The following is a 19,104-nucleotide window of genomic DNA, read 5'->3' as shown; positions in this document are numbered from 1 at the left end:
AAGGTCGTATTAACAGAATTTTGTAAGCCTGAAAGTACCCCTCCCTTCCTTCACTTCACTCTTTCAAAAACTAAGGAAGTCCCTTCTGAAATGCTTTCACTACCCCTGCTCTTTCAGTCTCAAATTTTGTTTTTCAGACCATTGTTTAGGCCACGGGTGTCAAACTCACAACGTCACGTGACATGTTGCCACGTATCACAACTTTTTTTTTTGCATTGCCGGAGCTGGGGTGGGCGGGGCCTCTGCATGATGCAACCGGCCCGTGGGCCAGCAGTTTGACACCCCTAGTTTAGGCTATAGCTCTTCCTCCTATCTCCCAAGGTCATTCTCAGTTACCATTATAGATTTATTAGATATCACAGCAAGGCTGGCATTTTCCGTTGAACCACTGCAGATAATCCATTGTCCCTTTGGCAAGAGATTTTTGCCTGATTCCACTTCCTAGACTTAAATAAATAAGCTGATCATAACATCTATTATAGAGTTTCAGCATCTTGTTTCCACACCGGGGAAAGAAATGCTAGCAGTTTATTTTCTTTTTGTGTAAAATGAAGGTAAGCAGATTTTTGAGACTGATAATACTTCAAGGGCTGGGATGGACATTGATTGGATTATGGAATGGGATTGTGCACTTCTTCTGGTCGGTCAGTCACTTCAAGGAAAAGAGAATGAACACTGGCTGACTCTTGTGTTTGCAGATGATTGCAGATTGGTTTCAGACTTTGGGGAGTTGCAAAAAACTACTTTTATGTAAACGTATCTTCAGTCTAGCACAGTTGGAAGCATGTGGTTCTAATTTGTAGTTAGGCATTTTGCATGTATTTGAACTATAGGCCATTCTAGAATAGGTCACCATCATCCTTGACTCATTGGATATCCTCCCAGATGGCTAGGAATAACTTCCCTTTTTGGCTAGCAGTTGTAAAAATTATAATCCAACATATCTACAGGTTGTCAGACTGAAGGCTGTAGAACAGCTGCAGTCTGTGGAACTGTGCTGTGCTTTGGTAGTATTTTGGAATGCAATGGAGCATGAACACAGCATCAGTCAGAAATTTATTAAAGGAGCTATGTGATTCTTCCAGGTTCATGCTGCTGCTGCTAGAGAGAAACTTCACTCACAATCCAGCAATCTTGCACAGCTCCTTTAATAAATCATAGACAGCTGCTGGGATCTGAAAGCATCTCTTTCAGATCAAATCCAAAGCTTTGCCCAACCCCAGGTATTTATAATATTTCATTTATTTCTACATAGGCAAACAGAGTCTATGAGGGGTCTCATCCATTTATCTACCTCAAGACTTCTTTGCTTCAACAAAGATCTGTGCTGCCCCTTTTCTCCCACAGGACATTTTATTCTATACAGGAGTAATAATAATAATAATAATAATAATAATAATAAAGTTGGAGGGGACCTTGGAGGTCATCTAGTCCAACCCCCTGCTCAGGCAGGAAACCCTATACCATTTCAGGCAAATGGCTGTCCAGTCTCTTCTTAAAAACCTCCAGTGTTGGAGCATTCATTTTGTCATTTGTGGCAAACCTGACTTCTAAACATTACTTTTCCCTCCAATTGTGATTCTAGTTAAGGAGGATTCAGAATGCAATTGAAGGAGAATCACCGGGAGAAGAGGCAGAGAAAATAGAAGGAGCTAGTCAGATCACCTTGCAAATAGGTTATCTCAGGTAAAAAAACTAGAGAGCACTAGAAGAGATGGTATTGCGGGTGGGCCAAGCATGTTTATTGCACTGATGCTCTTAAGATCTTGCTAAATACAGCAAATGGCAGGCAATCTATCATATGCATGTTGTGCTTGCTACAGGAAGAAAAGGAAGAGACCTTTATTCTGAAAAACTGTGTAAGAAAGTATTGAAAGGTTACAAAAGTACATGGCAAACCTCAACCTAATTATTATCTCCCAAGGAAGTGAATGACTTTTTAAAGTAAAATGGGCAAAGCTGTTTGAAACTTAATTTGATGCTTTGTTGCCAATTTGGGGCAGAGATGCTTTGCATTAGTCTTGACTTTGGAGGCAAGATTTCAGAAGTGGTTTGCCATTGCCTCTTTCCTAGGGCTGAGAGAGAGTGACTGGCCCAAGATCACTCAGTTAGCTTTGTGCCTCAGGCAGGACTAGAACTAAGAGTCTCCTGGTTTCTAGCCTGTAAACCACTATACCAGGGGTAGGCAACCTCGGCTCTTTTATGACTCATGGACTTCAACTCCCAGAATTCCTGAGTCAGCTTATGCTGACTCAGGAATTCTGGGAGTTGAAGTCCATGAGTCATTAAAGAGCCGTGGTTGCCTACCCCTGCACTATACCATCTGGCTCTCTCAATTATGAAATATTCTGATATCAGATTTCTTTGACTGCTCATTGTTTTGGAAATGTCATTGTTTTTGCTATGGCTTTTCTGACAGATATAAACAGAAAAGCCCTGTCTAGCAGAGATTTCAGTTGCATTCATTAGAAAACATAGATTGATGATTTAAAAAAAAATCTGTAATTTTTCCTCAGAAAGATATTGGACATGGTCCTCCTTTCAGTTGCCTTTTCAAAAACAGCCAACCTGTAACCCTTGGTCAATACCTCATGATGCTGGTTGCTAAGTTACCCACAGGGTCAAAATAATCAAAATGGCGATCACTCAGTTGATTCTCCACCAAGAGTTTTGGTAGTGTAGGCACAATTACTATTATGATTTTTTGACACATTTTCTGCAGACGCCTTACAGGGAGGTGATGCATAAGCAAAGATTTTGTAGTGTAATTTTAGCACAATCAATTGATGGTGTCAAAGCAGCATTTTAAACATTTCCATGCCGTCCTTCATTATAAGAACACAGCATTGCTCATATTTGAAAATAGATTAAATATAGCAATATAACAAAACTGTTAGTGTAGCTTGCAGAGTGTGAAAATGCATTTGAATATGTTACTGGCCTGTGCTTCATTGTAATTTGTTTAACCACTACACAAATGGGATTTCCGATTAAATTGTACTAGAAAATGGGAGATCAGGAGTTCTAGTCCCTGCTTAGGCATGGAAACTAATTGGGTGATGAGGAAAAATAGTAGGAGGAAACATTTATTTTATTTCTACAAAATAAGAGTGGTACATAAATCTAATAAATTAATAACCATGGCCTACTGAATAAACTGTAGTTGGTTTGGTTGATAGATGTTAACGACAGACAAGCACACTGGTCTATTCTGATATGAGAAGCTAACCATTCTAACTGGGCTGTTTCTCATTTAAAGACACATTTTGTAAGGGCTTCCACCTGAAAAAAATGGAAGTTATTTGTTGGGCAGAGGGGAATTGGAGCCACGTCTGGGAGTTAGCTGAGATCAGCAAAGGAGTTTTTCTTCTAGTCACAGCAAGTAGCTGGTTTCCTTGGTTGATACCCTTCCTGAACTAAAGCCCCAAGCCTAGATAATGAAATTTATGGATGTTGCTTACTTCCATTTTCAGAGCAACATGTAAATGAGCAAAAATGTAACATGTAATTATGTAATGTTGACTTCACTGGATGGCATATATGCAGGTACATGACAAAAATGCTTTTATTAAAAAGCATGCATTTTACCAAGGAGATTCAGCATAAAGATCTGGTTACATAGCATCTGCTGTCACATGTAGTTAGGGCAGGGGTAGGCAACCTTGGCTCTTTTCTGACTTGTGGACTTCAATGCCCAGAATTCCTGAACCAGCCATGCTGACTCAGGAATTCTGGGAGTTGAAGTCCACAAGTCATAAAAGAGCCACGCTTGCCTACCCCTGAGTTAGGGCACGAGCAATAACTCCCTCTTTCTTGGCCCCCAAATGGCTCTTGTGGCCAGGTGCTTATCACAGTATTGGGGTGTTTTTGCTATGGGGAATTGATTCCTGTGATATAGAAGCAAAAGACGTAAAAAAAAAAAACCAAGAAGGGTTTCTGGCTCAAAGCCTGTGTAGGTATTTAATCCAGTTTATTACCTGCAGATGATCTGTCCTGCTCATTTGCCCTCGCAATTTTATAGAAAGCAGAAATGTTTGAAGCATTTTGCATTTCCAGGTGACATCACTAAACACTTAAGGATACCTCCATCCTATCTGCAGGAAAATTCAAGAGAAGGGAACAAACAAGGCAAATTTGCTGATCTACCCTTGAAACCATATATTAGTTTCTATTTATATATGACACATATATATGTCATATGCTCCAAAAAAATGACACTTCCTTTTTGTTGGTTTTGTGATGCAGAGCAACAGTGCAGGATATAGAGAAAGAGCTAAAGGAGCTGAGACTGAAACAAGATACGGGGAAAGCCACATTGGAGCAATCAATGACAGACAATGCCTATTACCTCCAGGAGCAGGTCAGCAAATGAACTCAGGATGTGTTGAGATCAGAATGTCTTTAGCTAATCTAAACAACAACAACAAAGAACCCAAGTAACTGGGAAAAGCACTCTGTGTGTGTGTGTATAAGACTGCTGTGTCCTTTCTAAAATTTATATTTATTCCTATGTATTGTGGACAAATCCTTTGTTAATGAAAATGTGTTGAATTGGTTGATGTTGTTTCTATAGCTAGTGACCAGAATGTTGAACGTGCAAGCTAATAAATGAGTCAGGAGTGTGGACAAAACTCACAATGTTGTCCACACATTCACAGTGAGAAGCTTGAAATGTAAGCAGGAATTGAAGTATCACACACAAAAAATCAGGCTTGAGAGACAGTCCAAGATTTGAAAACCAAGACTTTACCAAGTTTGATGTTTCATCTCTTGCTTTACCTTTATGTAGGCACCACGGTCAGTTTTCAGAATTACTGGCTTCCTGAATACCTAACATAGTAATTGACTTATATGTGCTACCTGACCATACTCAGAAGTTTAAATCAAGTTTTCTTTGGGATGTTAAATGTCTGAAATGTCTAGAAGTAACTACAAAGTTTGAGAAAAGCATCACAGTACTGTTTATTCCTGGCTACCAAGAATGGGACCCTTAATTTCTTTTGACCTTGGAACAGCCCCTGGAATTTTTCCTAATTTGATGGGGTTTGCAGAGATGGTTTTCCAACGGAAACCGAATGGATGGCACAAGTTCAAGCAATTCTAAATAAGATCTGAATAAAGCAAAGCTGCCTCTATTTCAGGAGCAATGATTTTCAGCTCTGCATTCATCTTGCAATTAACTAGTAGTTACAAGGTACAGGAATAATGATGCTTTCCTGGTGATTAGCTCACTAGATTTACTTTTTTTCAGCTTATCTTCAACATGCCCAAAGTCTCATTTACATTGTGGGTAGCTTCTAACTTTCTTGTATTGAGAAAGGTGGGTCAGAATCAGCTTCTGGAATCTGAAGTCCTCCCAATCATGAGTTTGTAACTTGTACTATCAAGAGGTTGAAAAGGACATCTGGTGGAAATAGGCAAGTTGTGGGAGGGCTCAGCAAAGGGGCAATTTTATTCCTATAATTAAAGAAATTGGCACAGCTTTCTCTCCTTTAATCTCTGGGCTGGCATTTAGGTTTACAGGATTACAATCATAAAGAAAACAAAGTTTATCATATGGGTCCTTTCTGCTTCAGAAAGAAACACCTGGCTAGTGTGTTCTGGTTGTTCCTGCCCATCTAATCTGCCCTTTGTTGCCTTGCAGAGCCTTTATTTCTTGATTTAGATTCATACCCATGGAGTTATTCCTTGAATAAGCTTTTGATCTGCAGCTATTAGCAAGAAGATAATCTTTAGCTCCCATATGATTAAATGCTTCATTTGCTAATTTCTGCATATCAAGTAGAAGAAGCCAAGCCTTTTGTTCCTGGCTAGTTGGCAAAATATATTGATTTGTTATAGCATGTTCCTCCAATTTGGCACTCTCCAAATGGTTTAAGCCAATGGTTCCCAACCTTTTCTTTACCATGGACCCCCTTTAAATACCTTTTTGTGGCCACGGACCACTAAACACAACATTTCTTCAAGCCTTTGTGGACCCCCCCTGTGATGATATTGCAGCCCCTCAGGGCTCCACAGACCACGTTTGAGAACCACTGATGTAGGCTACGACACCTATCATCCTTAGCCTTCAAGGGAAGTGGAGATTGTTGTCCAGCCTCTCTGGAGAGTGCCATGTTGAGGCTATCCTCTAGGTGTTCAGATCAGTCTGATGGGCAACCCCCATTTTTTCCATTAATCTAGTGTAAACTTTGTTTCCTTTATAACTCCACAATAACATGTTTCATCATTTTGGTGTAATCATGGCTAGCTGCAGATGCCTATGGGAGAACTCCCGTTAAACAGAGTCAAAGCTTGCCCACTGGGAGGTCTGTCTAGCTGCCCTCAAAACTCATTTTGCTCAGGTTCCACATTGTTGCAGTGGAAGAGGGGTGGGATTTTCAGCAGGAGCAGACTTTTTCTTCCTTGCACTAAGTCCTAAATCACTCCCCAAAGCTCTTTCAATTATTCTCTATTATTCCCATGGACAAAATATGTGTGGGAAACCCTCATTAACATCAGTGGAAGCTGCCTTTGGGAGTTGGGATTTAGTTTCAGGGAAGTTCTAGAAACTTTTAAAATGATTATTGATGTATTTAACATTATTATAATGAACCCAAATTCTACCATGACAAGGTTATTTTAGCTTTATGTATTTTTAGGTTTATCTTAGCTTTGCCTTAACGGGCCAATCCAGATCCGTATATGGTATCCTCCAACCTAGTGTCCCGGAACTAAGAGTGTTGGAACTCCCTCTAAAATAAGCTCACAAAGCTGAGGAAAACGGATTCAGTCCAACAAATTAAAACAGCTGGTTCCTGCCGCTATATGTTAGAGATGAAAACCAGGATTTCCTTTCCAAGAAACCAAACCCCTGCTTTTCTCACTTGCTCACAGTTAGACAAGCTTAGATCTGTCATAGAGAACATGATGTCTTCCTCGTCAACCTTGCTGTCCATGAGCATGCCACCCATCCCAGAGTCTGGTGCAGCTCAGGTCCAAAGCACGTGCGCAGCCTGCAGCTTAGATGTCAGTGAGAAGGTTAGCCAGTTGTTCAAGCGCTACGAGCAGCTGCAGGACTCGGTCAACAACTTCATGTTGAGGCAGGCAGAAAGCAAGACGAAGAAACCCAAGCAACGCCAGGTAAGGCCAGAAAGAAGATGGCTCAGTCTGCACTTCTTTTCAGTTTTCAACTGGATAGCTTTGTAAACTCATTAAGAGCCTTGGTGGAGCACTGGGCTAATGCCTCCTTAAGTAACACCAGCTGCCTGCAATTAGTGCAGGTTCGCATCCCACCAGGCTCAAGGTTGACTCAGCCTTCCATCCTTCTGAGGTAGGTAAAATGAGGACCCAGATTGTTGGGGGCAATAAGCTGACTTTGTAATAATGCCACTTGGGGTGTGTGTGTGAAAGCCCTAATAAGCAGGCATATACATAGAATGAAGGCTACTGCTAAGCTTGTAAGCCGCCCTGAGTCTTCGGAGAAGGGCGGGATATAAATGGAATTAAAATAAATAAAATAAATAAAAATAAACTGCCCACTCAGGTGAGATGGGTGGTGTGGAAATTTAATAAATCAATAGCTAAGGACATGGTAAAATCCTCTCCAAGCTGGACAACAACGGGTGTGCTTTGAGCCACAGTTTGGATAGGGAGGCCTGATTTATTGGAACTTTGTGGAGGTGTGGATGATCTGTCTAGCTCAGTGTAGTGTTTTCTAAGAGTGCCAGATATAGGCATTTGCCAGCTGTGCCTGGAGAAGCCAGGAACTGAAGCTGGGAGCTTTTGTGTGCAGAACATAGTCTTTGCCTCTGAGCTTTATCAAAACCTTTTACCCCCAACGATAGTGGCTGCGTGCTTGCTAGTGGGGAGGGAAATGCTTTGCAGATTCATTCACCTTTCAGGTCATATTATTTACTGACTTGGTCCATGCATCATGCTAAGCTATCTCTTTTAAACACCGATTTCTTAATAAATCTCAGCCATGGCAGTATTAGTGAGGCTTTCTAAGTACTTTCTCCCTTTGAGGATTTTTTTTAAGCAGCCACAAGTTCAGCATGTTGCATGTTTTCTAAGAGTTGCTCAGGAACATAGAACATACCTGTGGAATAATAAAAGTTGGAAGGGACTTTGGAGGTCTTCTAATCCAATCCCCTGGTCATGCAAGAGACCCTATACCAGGGGTAGGCAACCTCGGCTCTTTTATGACTCATGGACTTCAACTCCCAGAATTCCTGAGCCAGCTTGGCTGGCTCAGGAATTCTGGGAGTTGAAGTCCATGAGTCATAAAAGAGCCGAGGTTGCCTACCCCTGCCCTATACCATTTGGTTGTCCAGTCTCTTTTTGAAAGCCTCTAGTGAAGGAGCACCCACAACTTCTGAAGGCAAGCCATTTCATTGGTTGATTGGATGTAGGGACTGATGATGTAGGAAGGCACCATTCTTGCCATAGACCTTGTGTGGGGAAATGGAAGTAGATCTGTTTTAACATACTTAATATTTCACGATAACAGCACAACTGGAATACTTTTAGTATAGAAATTAGCTTTGATAGTTTTGAAAGAGGAACTATAAATATCATACATACCCTTCCTGTTTCAGGAGGGTTTAGTATTTTAGCCACTGAAACTAGCAGGTTCCCAACTTCCCCAAACTGCTTCCTAAGAATCATTTCTAGGATTCAAGTATATCGTTTCATTCCTGATTAAACTTGATACTTTTACACAATTTCAATTTTTTAAAAAAAATAATTCAAACTTTGCTTCATGCAGTTCCATGTCCTTGGCCAGGCTTATCTTAAACCTTATCATAAGCCTTATGTTACATCATGAAGTTCAGTAAGATTGTTGATATTTGGAATTGCAGCTTATCTCCTACAACACTCCATTAGTAAGCCTGTTATGCCTTGCTTTGCTTTTGTTCCATTGATTTGTCTGCTATTTTATCTTTAATTTAAAATAGCTGAAGAAATTATGGCAGCAATTATGGCACACAGTTCAACCTTACGCAAGATTTCTGGTTTTGTTCTTAAAAGAGTTTCAGTCTTTTAGAACTGTGTACAGACACGTCTGTTCAAGTGGCCAATTTCCAAGGTCATGAGGGCTTTGTTTTGTTTGATTTTTTTTCGAAATTTTATTTTACACTCTTATTCTTAAGATACTCTTCCAAGGGTGCTTTGAAGGTTGAATTCAGGGACCCCAGTCTGACATAATTACTTTTAGTATCATGTGCTTCTTGAACTTGGATTTTGGAAGAGCATTTAACAATGGAGTTTCCCTCAGTTTCAACTAATGTAATTTTAAGTTGTCACATATGAATCTAAGCCTGAAAGTTGTGAGAATAAGTAGTACCCAAAGAGCATGTCAATGTCCTAGATATAAATCCATCTTCCATTACTATATCAAGGATATTCTCATTTTGTTTCTTCCAACCTTTTAATGGGAAATCAGAGTTTATATAACAGCTGACCATCAATAATAATAATAATAAACTGAGGGGCCACATCCTAGATGTGCCTGTTATATAATAAAGATACATTTATATTATTTCACATATATCTTGAATTTATTTTATTATATTCAAATAAAATATCCTCCTGCTAACTTTTGGAGCAGACTTTCTTTGCAGGATTTCCTATTTGTCATGAAGAGATGGATCAACCTTTCATTATTTACTCCAAGTTGCCCAAAGGCAGCAGCGTGAACTTTGAAAAGGAGGACAAGAAGGTTAATAAGACCGTCACTTTTTTCTTGTTGACTTTGGCATTCATGCTTTTTCCAATCAGGATGAAGAGGTGCTCAACCAAATCCAGAGTACTATCCTGCAAGTCCAAGAAGACTGTGAGAAGCTGAATGCCACTACTGGCACTCTTGTTGAAGATCATCACCAGAAACAGAAAGAGATCAGTGTACGTAACTTTGAGTCAAAGTTAGCAGGTGGGATCAAAAAATGGGAAGGAGTTCTTGGAAATTGTTCTGAATGCCGTAGATATCAGTTCTGTTTTTGATCAGGATTGTTGTCCTTGCTGAAGATTGCATAATAAGGCTTAAAGTAGCTATTAGCCAGAATGGCCCAGAAAGAAGGAATACGTGGCCCATTGTTTCAGAGATATTTCCTTACCTAAACAGAGATATTGAATGCAAGTAATGTTTGGCTTATGACCACAATTAAGCCCAAAATTTCTGTTGCTAAATAAGGCATTTGTTAAGTGAATTTTGCCCCATTTTACAACTTTTTCTTGCCACAGTTCTTTAAGTGAATCACTTCAGTTATTAAGTTAGTAACACAGTTTTTAAATGAGTTGGGTTTTCCCCTTGGCCTTGTTTGTCAGAAAATCACAAAAGGTGATCACATGACCCCGGGACATTGCAAGTCTGAATTTTGATCACCTGACCATGGGAGTGTTGCAGTGGTCATAAGTGTGAAAAATGTTCATAAGTCACACTGAATGGTCATCACTGAACTATTATAAATCAAGGACAACCTGTAACCACAAGCAGTTAACTTTCCTTGTAGGAAGCTGTCAGGCAAAGTTGTAAAGGATGATCACGTGACCACAGTTGACCATGGATGCATAGCAGTGTGTGAGAACCGAAGTGACTACACGTTTGCCAAATTTCAGTCCCGTGGGAATCATGGGTTCTGGATTTTGGATGCATTTTTTAATTTACCCATTTAAGGTTGTTGTTGTTGTTAGCTGCGAAGTCGTATCCGACCCATTGCAACCCTATGGACAATGTTCCTCCAGGCCTTCCTGTCCTCTACCATCTTCAGGAGTCCATTTATGCTCACGCCTACTGCTTCAGTGACTCCATCCAGCCACCTCATTCTCTGTCGTCCCCTTCTTCTCTTGCCCTCAGTCTTTACCAGCATAAGGCTCTTCTCCTGTGAGTCCTTCCTTCTCATTAGGTGGCCAAAGTATTTGAGTTTTAGCTTCAGGATCTGGCCTTCTAAAGAGCAGTCAGGGTTGATCTCCTCTAGGACTGACCGGTTTGATCGCCTTGCAGTCCAAGGGACTCGCAGGAGTCTTCTCCAGCACCATAGTTCAAAGGCTTCAATTCTTTGGCGCTCAGCCTTTCTTATGGTCCAACTTTCACTGCCATACATTGCAACTGGGAAGACCATGGCCTTGACTATACGCACTTTTGTTGGCAGGGTGATGTCTCTGCTTTTTAGTGTGCTGTTTAGATTTGCCATGGCTTTCCTCCCCAGGAGCAAGCGTCTTTTAATTTCTTGGCTACAGTCCCCATCTGCAGTGATCTTGGAGCCCAGGAAAATAAAATCTATCACTACCTCCATTTCTTCCCCATCTATTTGCCAGGAATTGAGAGGGCCGGATGCCATGATCTTGGTTTTCTTAATGTTAAGTTTCAACCCAAGTTTTGCACTCTCCTTCTTCACCCGTAACACGAGGCTCTTTAGTTCTTCTTCACTTTCTGCCATTAGAGTGGTATCATCTGCATATCTTGGGTTGTTGATATTTCTTCCGGCAATCTTAATTCCAACTTTTGTTCATCTAGCCCTGCCTTTCTCATGATGTGCTCTGCATATAAGTTAAATAGGCAGGGCGACAGTATGATTCAAAAACTGTTGCCTCAGACACACAATTTTGCCCAACTGAAGTTTATAAACAATCAGACATGAGAGTTTTAGTTGTATTCTAGACAACCTGTGACCCATTGGGTCATCCTTTCAGAAACATTTCCTTACCAGTTACCTCAATGCCTTCAACAACGACAGAACTAATGTACTGCCTTCACTGGAAAAGTTGGGATACATTCAAAGATGTACCTGCCTTGAAAATAATCCATGTTGAACTATATAACACAGTCAAACATCAGCAAAGGAAATATTCTATGAAATTTTGTAATATGTGACACGCTGTTTTATGTTTTATGTCAGGAAATGTTTTATAAGAATTTGCCAAATGTCAATTCCATGGGAATCATGAGCCACAGATTTAACTCATTCTGTAAATTAGCCCATTTGAGGTATCGTGGTTCAAGAATTGTTGCCCTATGATGCACTGTTTCACCCAGTTAGTGATCATGGGAATGAGAGTTTTAATAGTATATAAATAGATGTAAATATTAAGGCATGAAGTTCTTGTCTCTTTGTAGCTTTGTTTTTGTTGCAGAAAAGTAAGATTCTCACATGTGGCTAGCACTTAAGGGCATATACTAGTATACCTAGGTGCAGTATAAGTAAACAGTGAATGTTACAACATGGTATAAACTAAAATCAAAATACAACATTTGTTAAAACATCTAATCCCAAGGCTACTATAATTGAAATCAGTACTGAGTATTGACACTGAAAGAATAGAAGCATTTTAAATCTGAGACTGAAAGCCAAACATAATTTAAGGGGGAGTCAAATCCAAAGTGTAGGAGCTAGATGTGAGACAACTCCTCTGACTTGAGGGAAAACTTAGTTCCCCTGATTGCAGGATTGAACTAAAACACACAGAAGCAAGAATTGTTACCAAGTTGTTCAAATACGTAGGTGTTCCTATACACACAGCCTGGAAGATCAGCACCAGCTGTTTAAACTTTTAATGCTTCTGAAGACCTAGCCAATGTAAATATTGGTGGAAGGAAGAAATAAGGGTGACTCCAGGGAGGTCCAGGACCACATGGGCTGCATTATTCTGGACCTGAACCAAAGGCCAGAGAGTAGATTCGGGAAGATCAGCCAAAAAGCTGTTGCAGTTATTCAAATGAGACACCACCAAGGCATGATGCAAATGCTTAGAAAAAAATAATGGATGGAATTCTGGATACTCATAAGGTGAAACTGACAAGATTTTGTAACTGTATTGATGAAGGATCACTAAGAAATCCAGATCTTATACCATCAGAGACCTGGCAGTCTTAAAAAGTGAAAGGCAGAAGAAAGGATGGTCAGGGTGAAAAAAAAAACAATAAGCCCAGCCTTGTCCAAATTTAATTTAGATTGGTGAGAACACATACAGCTGGATATTTCAGGCTCTTGGAGAGACAAGACCACAACAGATTGTCAACACCAAGGGGTGTGTGTGTGTTGAGGAATACACCTGGATGTCATCAGCAGAAATAGGTTAGCTAAACTGTAAAGAAGAAATGAAAACAAAGTATGAGAAATAAACAAAATTGGACCTAGGACCACACTCTGAGGGACACTCTGTAAAGGAAAGGGTAGAAAACCAAAACAGAAATCACAGAAAAATGTGATGGGAAATATAAGACTGTAAGTACCCAATTCAGGTCCAGTCAAGTCAAAGTAATTTATTAAACTTTTGTGATGAAAAGTATCAAATGCCACAGATAAAACTGTCAGGACAAATACTGATGTTGGTTTGTCCTTGCTACCAGCAATAACAGACAACCCACATCAATGCCAACCTAATGGACTGATCTGCTTAAACTTATGAGTGAAATGGTTCAATAAAATTATTTCTTGACTGAGAGGACAGAAGGACAGAGAGAGAATATCTTGTTTAATAATATTAGACACAACATAACAGAAGGTAGTTTTGATTTGAATCCATATAGGATTAGAGCTAGGGTTAAGTTAATCATTCACTCTAGGCTTGACTAGCAGCTTATTTTTCTTTTTGATGGGATTAGGTTAAATATGTCATACCCAGTAGGGGTCATGACCTGATGACATCAGAATCACATGAATTTTGTTTACTTCAGTTAAACATAGTCTTTTTTTAAATTAGTACACACTATAACCACTAATAGGGTATGAAAGAAAGAAACTGTTGGGGCATCCTAAAACCATTTTGGCTACATCTTGAGTACCTGGAGAAAAGTAGAACCTGCTTACTACTTGAACAGAGAACCACTGGGAGATTTTAAAACTATGTTATGGATTTGCCCCTGGACCCCTCTCCGCCCGCGAGTTCAGAGGAGGAGGGTGAGTTTGAGTCGACAAAGAAAAGCACGGAGCCGAATGTTGGTCAGGATCGGGGCTTAGGGAGTGCTGGCCTGATGGAGCAACCTCAGCTGGGTCAATCGGAAGAACGACAGGCTGAGGCTGAGTGAGGCAAGCCACACTGTAGCAAGTTGGCCAGGAGGCTCCAGGTGAGGACTGGGATCAGCCGCTGCCAATTCACAATCAGGAGGAGGTAGGGTCCACACCTCTTTCTGATTCAAGGACATATAGAGCAGAGAGGAGACAAGCACAACACCAGTCAGCAACTTGTGAGGAGGCAACCTCACCTCATGAAGGGGTGCACTGGTGTTGCCCATTTAATCCCGCCCTGAGGACTTGAGCGTTGCTAGAGCAATGTGCCTAGTTCTGTGCCTTGTGTGCTTGTGCCATGTATCCTGATCCGTTCAACTCGTGGACTGCTTTCCTGGACTTTGTGTTACCCAGTGATTCTTGCCGTGCTGAACTCAGAATTTGGACCAGTGCAATGGGGGTGCTTTCCAAGGAACTGTTTGGGGAGGAGGGGTTGAATAAGCAACTAGACTCTTGCTGTATGTGTGTGTGGCGGGGGGGGGGAGAGAGAGGGGCAGCACAAACTAGAAGACAAGACTAGCAAGTTGAAAAAACATCCTGGAAGAAGGAAATAGCAAGCCCACTTCCTGATGTGTCCCTTACATCAACCATGGGATATTACTGTCTCTTTTATGTGGTAAAATCAGTGCTTTTTTTGTAAATAAAAAAAAGGTGCCGGAACTCACACACATCATACAACCTGCCTTGCCTACTCTACAAGGTTCCATCCAAAAAAGGTGCCAGAACTCCGTTCTGGACGTTCTATGAGAAAAAAAGCCCTGGGTAAAATATATGCAACATCCAGGCCAATGGAAATAGGGAAGATCTGCTTATGGATTGTTTGTAAAGATAGTAGTGATGATAAACTTATAGGAACTGGAGTTTTTGTTTTGATAAGGATGTCCTTTCACTTTGCTTTCTGTTCTCTAAAGGCATTGTACAAATCACTGGAGAAACTGGAAAATGAAAAAGTTGACAAAGATTGCCTAGAGATGGAAATCCATGTGGTAAGCAGTTTGACTTACTGACATACGATGGATATAAGCATGCTTGGGGAATCCTGAATAGATAGTCCCGAGAAGGTTTTATGTACAAATGGAGCCTGTGGGGCAGTCAGGAATAGCAAGCTTCCACTCTGTTTTGAATGGCGATCCTGATACAGGTAGTCCTTGAGTTACGAGGGCAACTGGGACTGGTATTTCCCTTCCTAAGTGATGCGGATGTATACTGCAGTGTTGTGTGACTGAACCACTTAGTGACGGTAATCCCTGCAGTCCCAATTGCCGCTGTTAAGCAAGGATCGCAAATCGTTAAGCAAGCATCTCCTCACAACTTTCTTCCGGCTTCCAACAACTAAAGTCAGTGGAGAAGCCGGCAGGAAGTTGCAGTTTTAGGTGGCTTGCAAGCAGGCTGGCAGGTTAGGGTTAGGGTACTGTTAGAAAGAAAGAGCCAGGGAGATGCAGCACAAGTGCAGTGGGGCTTGGGGTGACTGCTGCTGGGTGAGAGTGTGTGTGAGGATGCGTTAATGGGGTGGCGTGGCATGAACATGGCAGAGCTTGGGATGGCTGAGACTAAGTAGAGAGGATGCACAAAGGCATGCAAATGGTGGGGAGGAGAAGCGTGAGCATAGCGGGGCTTGAAGTGGCTGCTGGGTGGGAAAGGGAATGAGGGGTGCACGGATGGCCAGAGAGGTGCAGCACAGGTATAGCAGAGCTGGAGTGACTGCTGCTGGGTAGGAGAGGGTATACAAGCGGGTATGAGTGGCTGGGGAGGTGTGCGGGTGCAGCAAGGAGCAGAAAAGGTGTCCAAGTGAGGAAGATTTGCCCAAGCACCCTGTGACCTTCTCTGCTGGCTTCCCCATTGACTTTGCTTATGGGAAGCTGGCAGGAAAGATCACAAATCCTGCTGTAACTGTCATAAGTGTGAGCTGGCTGCCAAGTATCCAGATTGTGTTCACCTGTCCATGGGGTTGCTGGGAGAGCCTAGCTGTAACCACCTCCCATTCAGCACCATCGTAACTTTAAATGATTCTTGAATGAGTGGTTATTGAAGACGGACTACTTGTATTTACCATCCCTTGAGCTTGGGTTAGGTTGGATTAGTGCTATTTTGGACTTTCGTGTAATTTGTGGTTCCTGAGGGCAGAGGAGGGAGAGATCCTCAGGTATCAGTGAGACCAAAGATCTATCTCTGTCCTTTTTTTGTCTTCATTTTCAGAAAGCAGATAAGACTGCTCTTGCGGCAAAGGTCAGTCGCAGCCAGTTTGATGCCACCACAGAACAGCTACATAAGATGATGCAGGAACTGCTAAATAAGATGGTGGGGCAAGAGCAAGACTGGCAGAAAATGCTTGACAAACTCTTGATTGAAATGGACTCCAAGGTAAGCAAGATGCATCCTTCTTAGCCATTTGCAATCCCGTCAGCAGGAAAACTACTTGTGCTAGGGGTCCATATTGTGATGTGCAGTGAGGCTGCTAAGCTCCTTACAGAAATGTTGGTCCTTTTCTCCTTGGCCAGAAACACGGATGGGTGGTAGAATACATACATAGCTTGGGTTTTCCTCTACAGCCAGGTGGACCTGAAGCACATTATCTATGCATTCTGATTTCCAGCTTGTTTCTGGACACAGTGAAAATTCTGTTTTTGATCTAATGAACACTAACACACATGCCTCTTCCCCAGTATTTCCCAGATGCCCTGGGAATTAACATCTCTGGCTGGGAATTCGAGGATTTGGCTCCACTGCCTCTAGAGAGTAGGAAGCTGAAAGAGGTTGTAAACAGACTGAGATGAAAATTATGAGCTCTCTTGTTCTCTCCAATTATTCAGCTACTCTTGCCGTATAAGCTGTGACAAGAAAGGGGGGGGGGAAATAGATCCTTTTTCTCTGGTGGCAAAGAAGCCTCTGCAGGGAGATGTCCTCAGTGCCTATGCTTTTATTGTATAGGCGACAAATCAAGACTATTATTTTCCTGTCTTTTGCTTCATTTGCATTGTTATTTTTCTTTCTTTCTTCAGCTCCTATTGCCGATCCTGTTTCTACAAAAATAATAAGCAGAAAGTGTTAATTTTATTACTATTTATGAGGCTTCATTGAAAATGTTTCTATCATAAACTACTTGGAGCATGGATAGTTAGAAAGGCATTAAACTAAAGATTAAACTAAAAAGAATAGCTTTATAGGAACAATTCCATGCCTCTGTGTGGAATGTTTCTGGAACTAATTCTGTCAGCCTTTACTTGCTTGCAGGAGAAGGCTCTCTTGCAAAAAAAAATAACGATTCCAGAGTAAACAAGTAATATAAAGAAATGCAAAGCACAGGAGCAAAAATTTAATAAAATCACAATCTAGAAAAAATAAATAAAAGAATTAAGAACCCCTTGTGGTATGAACACTAAGGAAAAACTATATAGAAACAAATCAACCATGTATTTATTATTCATGTATTAATTAATTAAACTTATTGGACTGCCAACTACCAAAGTCCCTTGGTAGTTTATAGCAAGACAAAACATAGGAATTAAAATTCAAGATAGTAGGAAAAAAGCTAGCAATAACAATTAAAAACAATTTACAAGGTTTATTTAGGACGTTTTTGAAAGAAAGCAAAGCTGTTAGGTCCCATAAGCCAGCAGGGAGGGTGTTCCAGAGAATGGAGGGGCTAGAGAGAAGACTTGACCAAAACTGCAGCAATTGTAGATGAACTTCCAAAATAATCTCTAGGACTGGATGGGGCTGGGGAATCTTGTAGAGGTGTTTCCTCACAGAGGCTGGAACTGAATCATATACCGGTTTACAGATAATAAGATAATAATACCCCTTCACGCTTTACCCAAAGGCAAATAGGCAGGCAGCACAATGTCTTTAACTTAGATATAATGTGGTTCTTTTGAGTTCTTCCCGAGAGGTTTGATTGGTGAGTTCTGAACCAGTTAACGTTTCTAGGTTCAATACAAAAGCAGCCTCGCACAGAGTATGCCACAGGGGTCAAACCTGAATATTATTAATATGCATCATTTTAAGGATGAATTCGGTGTATCAACCAAAATTGGTACGTCAGCCAAAGCTAATGAAAGGTGCTACAGTATTGGCCATTGCCTCAGTCTAGAAAACTAGAGAGAGATTTGCATCAGAGGCAGCTGCAAATTCCACACCTCTTCTTCTTTTTTTTTTATTGAAAAGTTTTAACATACATTTTCTCTTTAACAGTCCCCCCTCCCCCTCCCCTCTCCCTCCCTCCCTCCCCCTCTCCCCCTCCCCCCCCCCCCCCGACTTCCCAGAGCTAAGTACAAGGTATAAAAACAAAAAAAAAACAATCATAAACATCCATATGCTAACAACCATAAACTCTAACATCTATCACTCTCTGGCTCATATAGGATAATACAAACACTATTAATATTAATTATATATAGAGAAAACAAGAAAGAAAAAGAAAAAGAAAAGGAAGACTTATTCAAATGCTACATGAAACTTTTTAGTCCTATATTTGTTCTGGATATACTCAATCCATTTTCTCCATTCCATAATATAACGTTCTTGCGAGTGATCTTTCAAATAAGCCGAAATCTTTGCCATCTCTGCCAGGTCAGAAACCTTTAAAGTCCATTCTTCTATGGTCGGCAGTTCCTCTTTCTTCCAATACTGACCTATTAAGAGTCTTGCTGCCGTAATTAAATTCAACATCAGCTTAGTGTCCACAACCGTAGCATCTGTAATTATTCCCAACAAGAAAAGTTGCGGACAAAACTTTATCCTTTGCTTGAAAATCTTCTGCATATTCCACCAAATTTTAATCCAGAAGGCCTTAACCTTTTTGCAAGTCCACCATACATGAAAATATGTTGCATCTTCATCACCACACCTCCAACATTTTGGCTGATAATTCGGATACATACTTGCAAGCTTTTTAGGATCTACATGTAGATGCCATCTATAAAACATTTTATAAAAGTTCTCTCTTAAATTTTGAGCTTGTGTAAATTTTACGTTCCTCACCCAAATCTTTTCCCACGTATCCATTGTAATAACTTCTTGGATATTCTGGGCCCATTTTATCATACAGTCCTTTACAAGTTCTGTTTCTGAGTCAATCTCTATCAATGCAAGATATATCCGTTTAATATGTGCTGGT

The 19,104-nt window shown here is 40.8% G+C and overlaps 1 protein-coding gene across 1 annotated transcript in view; it reads left to right on the top strand.

Moving 5' to 3' along the window:
- The window catches only part of QRICH2 (glutamine rich 2), a gene marked incomplete at its 5' end in the record, with an annotated part of 70,970 nt that overhangs the window by 24,574 nt on the left and 27,292 nt on the right, over window positions 1-19,104 (top strand). Inside the window, 6 exons of the mRNA XM_081319008.1 lie at window positions 1,586-1,686; window positions 4,246-4,360; window positions 6,877-7,122; window positions 9,763-9,885; window positions 14,900-14,974; window positions 16,185-16,349. Coding sequence (XP_081175134.1) covers window positions 1,586-1,686; window positions 4,246-4,360; window positions 6,877-7,122; window positions 9,763-9,885; window positions 14,900-14,974; window positions 16,185-16,349 — 825 coding nt within the window. The remainder of the gene's footprint in view (window positions 1-1,585; window positions 1,687-4,245; window positions 4,361-6,876; window positions 7,123-9,762; window positions 9,886-14,899; window positions 14,975-16,184; window positions 16,350-19,104) is intronic.

The sequence above is a fragment of the Vipera berus genome (genome assembly GCF_964194415.1).
Source record: "Vipera berus genome assembly, chromosome: 2".
In the NCBI taxonomy this organism is placed as follows: Eukaryota; Metazoa; Chordata; class Lepidosauria; order Squamata; family Viperidae; genus Vipera; species Vipera berus.
Note: the sequence above shows the minus strand (reverse complement) of the source record. Positions and strands in the feature narration are given on the sequence as shown.